The sequence below is a fragment of the Lingula anatina genome, chromosome 2, assembly GCF_051362555.1.
Source record: "Lingula anatina isolate TDL-2025a chromosome 2, LinAna3.0, whole genome shotgun sequence".
In the NCBI taxonomy this organism is placed as follows: domain Eukaryota; kingdom Metazoa; phylum Brachiopoda; class Lingulata; order Lingulida; family Lingulidae; genus Lingula; species Lingula anatina.
The window spans coordinates 24,443,051-24,453,826 of NC_141768.1; the positions used below are offsets into that span (position 1 = coordinate 24,443,051).

Below are 10,776 nucleotides of genomic sequence, written 5' to 3' on the forward strand. Positions count from 1 at the left end.
TTATTGACGACTTTTGTTCATTTTACACACCAAGACCAATATTCTCATAAGTGAACTTTACATATAGTTAAATGTACTGGTATATCATTTCAGTGGTTTTGGATTAGTCTTCAGTTTTTGAAAAAAAAGGTATATCTTGTTAAAGCCCTTTGTTATATTAGAACAGGGATATCAACTCAGGATTTTAAAAGTTGATACGTTAAGTTTTTAAGCAAGTTGTAATGTTGAATTAATTATTTTAATCTTGTCTAAATTGCATTTTCCACTCAAGAAGTACACGTGGTTTCCAACTTTTAAGAAGACAACTTTCTGTTGAATAGATTGTTGAAATAAAAATATTTCAGGAACTTGGCAGTTACATTCACTGTTTCCTTCTGCCAATAATAGACCTTTGCCCCAAGATTTTGTATTTGCAAACAGTTCTAGGTCTGGAAAAAATTTGCAAAAGTTTTGCATTGTAAATGAACGTTTTGTACACCAGCTTTGACCATAGTACTTAAACATAACCATATGTGCTTTTTGTACCAGTATTTTTTTGTGTGTGTGTTAAGATTTCATGGTAAAATAAAACGTTAGAAAGCATTTTTCTTTTTGAATCAAATTAAGTACTTTCCAAAAAGGATGGAACATTTATAAAGGGTTTCATTTACAATGATGACAAAATGCTAGGAGCTGAATTTCAATAAACCTGTCCTGAAGCACAGAAAGTAAGCAGAAAATATCCTTTCAAAGGGCAATATATACAATATCTTTTGCTATTTCTGTAAGTTATACTATTTGAAACTATATGTGAGCATTTGGGTGCCTTTTGTGGCAAAAACTTCAATCGTATCTGTACACATCCGAGTGGGAGAAACCAATAATGTTCCTAGTAGCTAATAATATGGGTCAAAACTTTTTGCCCATCATAAAATTTCATTTTGATAACTATAACACCACTGTTAGGTTCAGGTTAAGAGACAAAATATAAAAGAATCTTGATTTATAGAGCTTCTCTTCACTGGATTAACTGTTGACATCATGGCAACATCTAAATTGCCTTACATGTTACTAGCTAGTACAAATTTCATAACTAGAACAATGAATCCTCAAAAAGTTATTTCTACAGTATATGATCATCTCAATGCAAGTTAGCAACATTTTAGTCCCCTTTCTATTAGCTTCTATTCACTTTTGAATTAAAACCAACAATTAAATGCTCTGAAGACTTGGGGTGTGTTCAGAAAATAAGACCCCATTCCCAGAAATTAGATCGATTTAACTAGATCGACATAACTCCCTGGGGGTTCACGCTATATAGCTGTCAGCCGAGCAGGCACAAAAGTTAATTACCCCCCTTACAGCTTGAAGTAGTAATGACGGACATTTTAGCCGTATTATCTGACAGTAATCTAGAGACTCCCCACGGGGATAGATCGACCTAAAATCTATGAGAATGCACCCTAAGTTATCATACAAGCAGGACAGATCTATCTCAGCAGGTTTCTATTTCCTAGACAACATGAACAATATCATGGACCACTAGTTTTTCCTGAATCTTCCCGAGCACTTTAAGTTATAAGGGGGCATGCCAGGCAATTAGAATCCCCCCCTAAGCTACACTGATCCTGCTGGTATGCTAACATCTATTTTGAACACAGCCTTAGGCTTCGTTCACATGCAATGTCTATTTTCTAAATTCTATTTTCTATTCGCGCTATCTTATGATCACGGTCTGTGCACTGAATATCCCGCCGCGTAATTACTGGCAGCGCGAGCCAGTTACTTATAGTAACTTATAGTAACTTATAGTAACTGGCTCGCGCTGCCAGTAATTACGCGGTGGGATATTCAGTGCACAGACCGTGATCATAAGACATGCCGCAAATAGAAAATAGAATTTAGAAAATAGACATTGCATGTGAACGAAGCCTTAGTCCCAGGCAACTAAATTAATTTTTGCTAGTGGTTCAAACAAAACTAATCTATGTCACTTCCTTCTAACTCTGCAATGAAAAAAGCCACATATACAGTTTAAAAATTATTTCTGAATCACTGGTGATTAAAAAAAACTGCATTTGGGAAACAACAGAAATGTACACTTCTGTGTCCATTTGATTAGACTTCTCAAAGCAAAACGTAATTACAATGATCTGATTAAAATCAAAACCCAAGTTTCTTGTAGACTTGATTAAGAAAGCAGGTATGCTACTCCTCAAATTGCACTACAAAGGGCTTATTAAACAACAAACTTATCTGAGAATGCAGTGGCTCCATCATAATATCATGGCACTACTAAAACAGTTTATATACTATATCAAAGTGTACTAAAAACTCCACCAACATTTATAAAGTGTCTTTTTCAACACATCTTGGGCCCCATTCAGAATAGATGATCCGAGTACCAACTGATCCGCCGACTAAATATGGCAGACCACACTTCAAAAGAGATGCTGCTTATTCCTGATGGCCTACCCAACTCCACACGCACCATTAAATGGATTAAATCTTGGCTCCAAGGTTTAATTGCTAGGCCCCCTGCAGCAATGGCCCATGTGGAGGCAGGGGACCATCAAGAATCAGTGGCCTCTCTTTTGAAGTGTGGTTGGCCACATTTAGTCAGTGGATCAGTTAGTACTAAGGTCACCTATTCTGAATGGGGCCTTATGCTCACAATTGCTAGACATTGGGAGCCAATGTTCAGATGTTTTGCCTACCACTATTATAAGTAAAGCTACATGTACAAGTACACGCATACAACAGAGCCACAGCATGCACCCACACATAAACAGCCATGATATGCATGCAAACACATGTACACAAGCCTAATTACCAACACAGAGTGGACAAATGCACACAAATACACATGCAAATTTAGATGGCTAAAAACTTGAATATCAGTCTTATGAGATACAGTACAAGGATGAGAAGTAACACCTGCACTGAAAAGGCACATGAAATTACCTAACCAAACAAACAATTTGTAACAGCCAATGGAGCTACGGAGTTTCTTATGTATAGTGGTAGCTGAGAATTGCATCATCATAACTTGGTGCCAGTGGCCTTTCATTATGGCTAGATTGCATATGCATTGTCACTGGTCTTTGACAAACATCCATTCCTGGTAAATCCCGATGCACAACCTGGCGATAGCTTGGAAATGCAGTCTGCCTTTCATAGTCCACTTCATAAAAGGATGATTGGCATGTGCCAACATTAAGCAAAGCCACATTCTCCAACTGCCTCCATGTTTTGGGCTCAGTGCTGCTCTTTTTCAAAGGCACTTTGGACTCTCCAGAAAAGCCAGCTGATGACTTTGCCTCACTAGCAAACTCAGACAATTTTTCCTGGCCTGCAATCCCACATGAATTTGGTTGCTGAGTTAAACATTTGGTAGACGTGACGACAGTTTGTATCTTCTGACCCTTTGGAGTAGGACTTTCACCACATTTCTTTCTATGTGGAACATCAGTACCCAAATATTTTTGTTCATCAGTGTTCCTATCTGATAACATACTGAACAGTTCATTCTCTCTTCCGAAGAAGCTCATTTGAGGATTTGGCGGCAAGCCCACGTCTTGTCCACAATAATCTATAATCATTTCTTCACTTTCAGAGCAAGATTGGAAAGGTTTTTTTCCCTGTTGTAATGTGGAAATGAATCTTTTCTCTGCCTTCCACTCTTTCTGATCACACTTACTTGAAGATAATTGCTTGTCATCATTTATGGCAGTTGACTCTTGGTTATTTTCACCTGGGAATTGTAATACAGTTGTAGTCACAGCATCATTTGGAATTTTAGACTTGGGATCCGACTTTGGTATTGCTTTTTTTCCAAGTAGAGCGTTCATTAGGAATTTCATCAGGTCACTACCACTCCGTGGTTCTTTATCCGACTCTTTGTTTGACAGTGTTTCTGAATCAACCTTTCCACACTTGGCATCAGAAGTATTCACCTCATCGGAAAACACCTCAGATTTCTTGGGATAATTTGGAGGGATCCATTTCTCTCTCTGGGGATATACTTCAGCTCTAGGATCTGCCAGTTTACACTCCCCTTTTGCTTTCAGTGGAATGTACCTTGGAGGGACCTCCTTGCCCCTCAGCAGCGTGCGTCCATGGAACTGACCAGCAGTCTCTGGTGCTGTTCTCCGCACTGCTGTGCCCTCCTTTTCTTTCAAATTGCCAATTTGTAAACTGGGATTCACACCACTGGTTGTGCAACTTTTCTTACTGAATAATCTGCTGGGATTTTTATCCTCCTGTTGGTTGCCACCATTTCCAAGGACAGGGGAACCTATCTGGTGAAGATTAGATTGATTATCATAACCTAAACTGACAGATTCTGAGCCCGAGATTTCCATATCCACCACCTCCAAATTTGTATTGTCCCCAGTGTGGGCCTCTTCTTGCATGCCCTCCTGGAGACTTGAAAGCAGGATATTGATGGTCGTTTGTATGGCAGCTAGATCTGCCTCAGACTTTGCATTTTTCTTTTGTTCAAGCAGCAGACCTATTGTAGACTCTGATCCTCCATAATTTACCTCACAAGCATTAGGTTTGACTGTGCTTTCAGGATTAGAAATTTGCCCCCATGCCACATTTCTAGGGTCTGTATGATGAACAATGGTTTCATGATTAAAAATTTGCTCAGGCACTTCATATCTTGGAGCTGTCATCTTTCTTGGCCCCCCACTGAGTTGGTCACTGCATCCTGGAGGTTTTCTTAATCCCCCATACTGACCCATCAAAGAGCTTTGTGATGGACCAGCTCTTGGAGAAGGTGGCATACGCAGGCCTGAATGTTTTCCAGCATGCTCCAGCATCACCAAGCTGTCATCAGATTTGTTGTTTACAAGGGGTGGAGTGTGCAGTCCAGGATAGTTTCTTCTTTCAGGTGCTTCCAAATCTTTCTGCGACCTCTCCAATTTGCTTGTAGGTGGTGTACAATATGCTGAATATTGCCTGCTGGTTTCTGCCATTGGAACATGTTTAGGCTTTGAAGGTGTCTGCAATCCATGATTCACAATTATCTCTGGTTCCTTTGGGAACTTTGTAACCAGGCATCTTTCAGATGTATCAGGTGGGGTATGTCGACTAGTAGGAGGGTGGTACATATTGGATGTCCAGTCGAAATTTTTAACAGGCGGTTCCTCAAAATCCCTTCTTTGTTCTGCCATGTATGTTGATGGTGATGGAGCTGTTGGACCCTTTGACCTCAACTCTAAATCAGTCTGGCCCTGGCTTGACATATGCCCATTGCTGGATACAGAACGAATATGAAGAGGCTTTCGATCAAATCTTGTATTGCTTGTATACAGACTCATCTCCCATTCAAACATCTGGTCCTCCTCTGCTTTCAAAGCCTCCTGATGCGACCTGGAAAACACATCCACTGTTTGGCTTCTACATCTGGACTTCTTTCTTCTTTTAGTAAAACCGGTACCTTGGTTTTGTCCACAAGTCTGGTGCAGTGACTTACCATGTGTGTCTCCAAGTTCTTTACCTTGCCTGTCAGAAAAAAGATGCCTAGATACACCAACTTTATGGGCAAGATTCTGACCTTCCTGGTCCACAGGTTTTGCCATTTTCAGACATTCTGCATATGGTTGTTTTTTACCTTGAACTGATCCAATTGTCCCTTTGACATCCTTTATTCCATCCTTTGAATGGCCAGGTACTACATCTTTACTATCTTTGGAATGTATTTGTGCAGAAACTTGATCAGGGAGTGAAATATTTGGCAAATTTTGGGCTGATTGGACATCCACAGCACCTTTTTTATCCACATTATGAAAATTTTGTGTGTCTGCCTGTTTTAATGAAGTACCTGTGTCATAAAATACATCTTCATTCTTGTTTATCCTCTGCACTTTATTCTTTCTTTGCTCTAAAGTATTTTCTGGGTGAAGTTTAGCTACCTTGGCTGGTAAAAGGCCACTTGTGTCCCCAAATTTCTTGTTCAGAGAAGCTAGAAAAGCTGCATTGCTTTCAGCCTCTTCACATTCCTGGTGAACAGTAGCAAAACGCTCAGATAATGATCGAAACATCTTTCTTTTAATCCCAGTATTTGGCACATTTGGTAGCTTTTGACAGGGACTGGTATTCATACTGTTGTTGTTCACTTCTGAAGGCTGCTCTTCACTTATTTCTTTTTTTCTCATTTCTTCAATTTCTGTTGTACTGCTGACCAAATTGCTGTTCTGCTCGGCATCCCTTTTAGACTTCCTCCTCCTCCTTTTCTTTTTCTCTGATTTTACACTTGATTCATTTGCATTTGCATTTTGATCTTTATTCTTTTGTTTCTTTTTTGAAATCTTTGACTTGACTACTTCGTAGAAATGAGATAATTCTACGAAATGAGATAATTCCCTGCCATTTTCCTCTTGGGTTTTCTTGTGACTTTCACTAACCTCATTGCTGATACTCAACTTCTGCTCAGCTACAACATTCGTCTTCTTCTTCCACACACATCTGCTTGTATCTGAAAACTCTTTTTTCACAAGGTCTGCCTTTTTTGTATTAACTTTTTCTATGATTCTCCTCCCAAATCTACTTAACTGGTCAGTTTCTTCAGATCCTTGTCTTTTATGTTTATTGCCAGGCATTTTCTTGTTGAATGGTAAACTGTTATCCCAGCTGCGGCTTCTTTGCAAGGTAGCCTTGGCTGCTTCTGTTTTGCTGGACTGCCAGAATTCCACAAGTGCTACTGGAACACAATGGCTGGGACAGCTTGAAAAACCTTTTTGCTCGCAAAACTCATAAAGGTAAATCTGGAATAAAAGAGACAGTCATATGTGTAAGAAAAGGCAAATGTTTTATGCATTTAAACTCACTACAGGAATAAATTCACAACTCTTGACAGATTTTTCTACCACTAACAATTAAGAAAATCAAATTTGTTATAAAGTAGAGCAACCTGAAATGAAATATTTGTTGGTAAAAAATAAGCTGCCACACCAGGCTGACTGTTTAAAAATAGGGGCCATTATACAGAATGTCAATCACTGAATGAAGTTTAAATAAAAACTTGATGAAATATAATCAAATGAAATAATGAATAAAATCTCACCCTGGATTTATTCACAGCATCCTGAAGCCTATCATTGCAGGAAGGTTTGATTTTAGGGATGTGACTGTGATACCCCAAGGTTGGTTGAACTAAGTCCAGAGACGTCCATCCTGGATTTACATCAACATACTTTGCCCTACCTAACATTATCTGAAATTTAGAGGAAACAATTGCATAAATTACAGTTTCCATATAATTGTTTTAGTAAGAATACTGAGACAAGCATTATATATATATATATATATATATATATATATATATATATATCCCTCCAGCTAGTAGAAAGATTTCATCTATACACCATCATTATTCACATGATAAAAAATAATCAGATTACTTCTCGCCACTCAGAACATAAAGGCCATTCCTAAATCTTTTCTTTTAATTAACAACCCTTTTCAAATTCATGCCGATAAAATTATTTATTAGTAATACGATTCTTTCCCATTTTCATAGAGATATTTTCAGAAACTTAAAGAAACGCTTAAAAAATACTAAAGCAGCTAATTTTTCACCTTATACACCACCATGTATATTGGCTCGGAATATCTTTGAATTTCTGCCCAACCCTGACACACATCTGAATACTTGTACACCGTGACTCCTTTCGTAGGATCTCCTAATAGGTATTTGCCTCCATTCAGATTGCTCTGTCTAGATTTCAATCCATATGTGCAAATCTTTGTAGCCACAGATTTCTTTTCAATGGAAAATGCATACCACTCTTCTGTTTGCCATTGACTACAGCCCTGAATAAAAAGAGGTTAAACTATGGAAAATGCTGATTTCATCAATAAAGCTGTCAACATTTTAAATTATGATGAAAAAAGAACTGACTTGATACTAACTGGCAATAATCAGATGTTACCAAACAATCAGCAAACAACATTTTACATACCCCAAGACTATGTCTGACAGGATGTAACAATTTTCTTGACTGGCAAATTTATCAAATTGATTATTTGAAAGTAAAGTTGGAAAATCATCCACTTTATAAGTTAATAATAACGATATGAATGTGAACCTTAATTTCTATTTCATGAAGACGATGAGTAGTCTTAAATACAAATGATAATCAAAATTTTCTAGACTCTTAAGCTGTACACTTGAATTGCACACTTTAAATCAGCTATCTTCAACCATAACACTGGGATTTTTTAAATTAGATTCCGAAAATAATACTGGATATTTTTTCAATACTTTTTTTTAGGACTGTACCCTAACACAGAATTCCGATTTCAGAAATCTTATGAATCTATTTTATGTAAAACCAATGATCTTACAATGACAACAAACATTACTAGACATGAAATTACCAAAGGCCAAAAAATTGAGCCAAGGTCTGATAAATATAATAGGGAGCATTCACATCGAGAAGAGCCGAGGACTATTAAAGGCCCCAACCTAAATATGGCGGACCCACATGAAAGGGAAACCGCTTAATCCTGTAATTGTCTCTCTACCTCTCACATGGCTCCCCACGCATCGTCCCTCGACCAGTTGAATTGAGCCAAGATTTAATTGGGGACATGCAGGGACAATACATGGCGGAAAGACTAATGGATTAAGCGGTCTTCCTTTCATGTAGGTCAGCCATATTTAGGTCACGGCCTTACTAGACCTCAGCTCTTCTCGATGTGAATGCTCCCATAATGAACCCTTTTTCTTCATTCACAAAATAGTGAAATGAAAATGGCAAAGGGTTGATAATGATGAACTACTTAAAACTATGCTATTTATATTTAATGGAACTAGTAGGCTTTGACATATTTGATATGATCAAAAGTCACTATACTACAAAGTATCCTTGATCTTTTATGGACTTAAGTATATTATAAATTTTATACATTGTGCACAAAACGAAAATATAACAATATGATATCACCATTATTTGAATCCCAGAAAAGTTTTTTTTCAGAATTCACAAACCTCTGCAATCATTTCCTGTTTCTTGGATTGGAAAATCTCCATAAGATTATCATTATAAACACGTGCCACTTTTCCAACCTCCCAGTTAGACTTCTTCTGATATAGGTAGCCACCTTCAACAATATCTAAGACTTGTCTTTCCTCTGGACTGCCTTTTTCTGTAAACTCAAGCACATCTGAAAAAGAATTTATTCGTGGTTATTATTTTAAAGAGATATAATGCCAGCTGAAACAACAAATGGCACTTTAATTCGCAGTATCCTGTAACCCCCACCCACAGCCTTTAATTCTAAATGTTTATCAAAATAATGTGGTGACTTTGATCATTGAAATAAATTAGATTGGAAAATTCACTCCTTTTTAAATCTTTTTCTACCTTTATCATTCAAACTCTATGGCAAATGAACTGATTTAAACCCTCCTTTGACCTTAGCTCTCCCATTAATAATTTAAGAGTTTGTACTTTCTTGTGAGAACGTGGAAAATTAACAAGTAGATTACCAAACACTTATGTTTGAATGTCATAGACACTGATCAAAGTCACCACACAATTAAGAAAGAAATGAAAATCAAAGATTTGTTTGGAGGCTGCAAAAGTACCCAATAATCTTACCCAAATGGCAAGAAAAGAAGATAGAAGAAGAACCATGAAGGTTCCATGGTAAAAGGCCCACTTTTCAGAAAAAGAACCCTCCTTTTGAAATTGCTGGCTTGGAGTCTGATAGCCCATATCAACAAAGTGTAAAAATCATAACTACGCTTGAACCTGTACTTACCCATTATCAAGAAATATTTATTTTGGATACTGAAGTATCATCAAACCCATGTAATCTGAAATGAAAAAGGTTAATATTCCAATATTTTTCTACTGTTCAATAAACAGATCAATGTTTGACTGATATGACTTTGAATGATATAGACTCTTTAGCACTTACATTTTGTTATTAACACTGAAATAAGGATATTTACTGATGTTGTGAACCAAGTTAACCGGCATTTCAAAGTTATAAATTTAACTTAACCAACAGCTAGACTGCATATACAGAGGATCTTGCAGCCGACGATAAATATCCTACGCAGGCGATAGTTACAAACAAATAAGAGCTATTTTAAAGTAATAACAACTGATAACAACTTGTCAAGACATGAAAGCAAAATGCAATCAGTCATGAACGTCAGAGCCATCCACACACAAATGATTCGTCATGACCGCAAATCTCTCTTGCAAGTTTTTTATCCAATGGCAAAAAGTACCGAAAGTTAATGTAATGTACTTTTGTTAATCAATTGTATTCTATCACTCCAAACTGTCAAAATATACACCATACTCACATGGCACTGCCTGATCTCCTTGAGCAGAAAGTTCATCTTCTGCGTGCACACCACGGGGTGGCAGACGTCACAGCCAATCCTGAGTAGTTGTCGTCTGTCACACCTACCACAATGTCTCATTGTGCTGTGGCACATCTGAACTGAATGCATTTTGTGCAATGCAGTATTTGCTTGGGCTGATATAAGATATATATTTTGGATCCTAGGCTTGGGTAAGGGGATTGGGCGCTGATTATGTGTAGAGTCTACATAACTATTAAAATAAAAAGGGACTCCACGGTTGTAAAAATAGACAAAATCCTAATGAAATATATCTTTATTTGAATTTCAGTTGTTTTCCAGTGCAAGAGTCAGGGCAGGTGGGAAGTACAGGAGTTTTCAAGCTATGATCTTGTTATTAAAAACGTTTTGGACTAAAATATTTTAAGAGCAACAGTCAGACTGAAAGGGAAGTGATACCAAAG

General features: G+C 37.5%; 1 protein-coding gene across 1 annotated transcript; it reads right to left on the reverse strand.

Annotated features, from left to right (window-relative positions):
- Window positions 1-224: 224 nt before the first annotated feature.
- LOC106171419 (uncharacterized) lies at window positions 225-10,418 on the reverse strand. Its single transcript, XM_087005964.1, has 7 exons — window positions 10,313-10,418; window positions 9,757-9,811; window positions 8,981-9,156; window positions 7,567-7,800; window positions 7,052-7,201; window positions 1,912-6,752; window positions 225-1,641 (listed from the first exon to the last, which is right to left on the reverse strand). The coding sequence occupies exons 2-6, from the start codon at window positions 9,758-9,760 to the stop codon at window positions 2,991-2,993; spliced, it is 4,326 nt and encodes a 1,441-aa protein (XP_086862090.1). The 5' UTR covers window positions 9,761-9,811; window positions 10,313-10,418; the 3' UTR covers window positions 225-1,641; window positions 1,912-2,990.
- Window positions 10,419-10,776: the final 358 nt, after the last annotated feature.

Bases quoted from the DNA above. Each gene is read 5' to 3' on its own strand.
- LOC106171419 (XM_087005964.1), bottom strand. The intron at 7,202-7,566 runs GTGAAAAATTAG...TCTAAATTTCAG, and splicing joins TATACATGGTGGTGTATAAG to ATAATGTTAGGTAGGGCAAA. The intron at 6,753-7,051 runs GTGAGATTTTAT...CTTTTATTCCAG, and splicing joins ATGCTGTGAATAAATCCAGG to ATTTACCTTTATGAGTTTTG.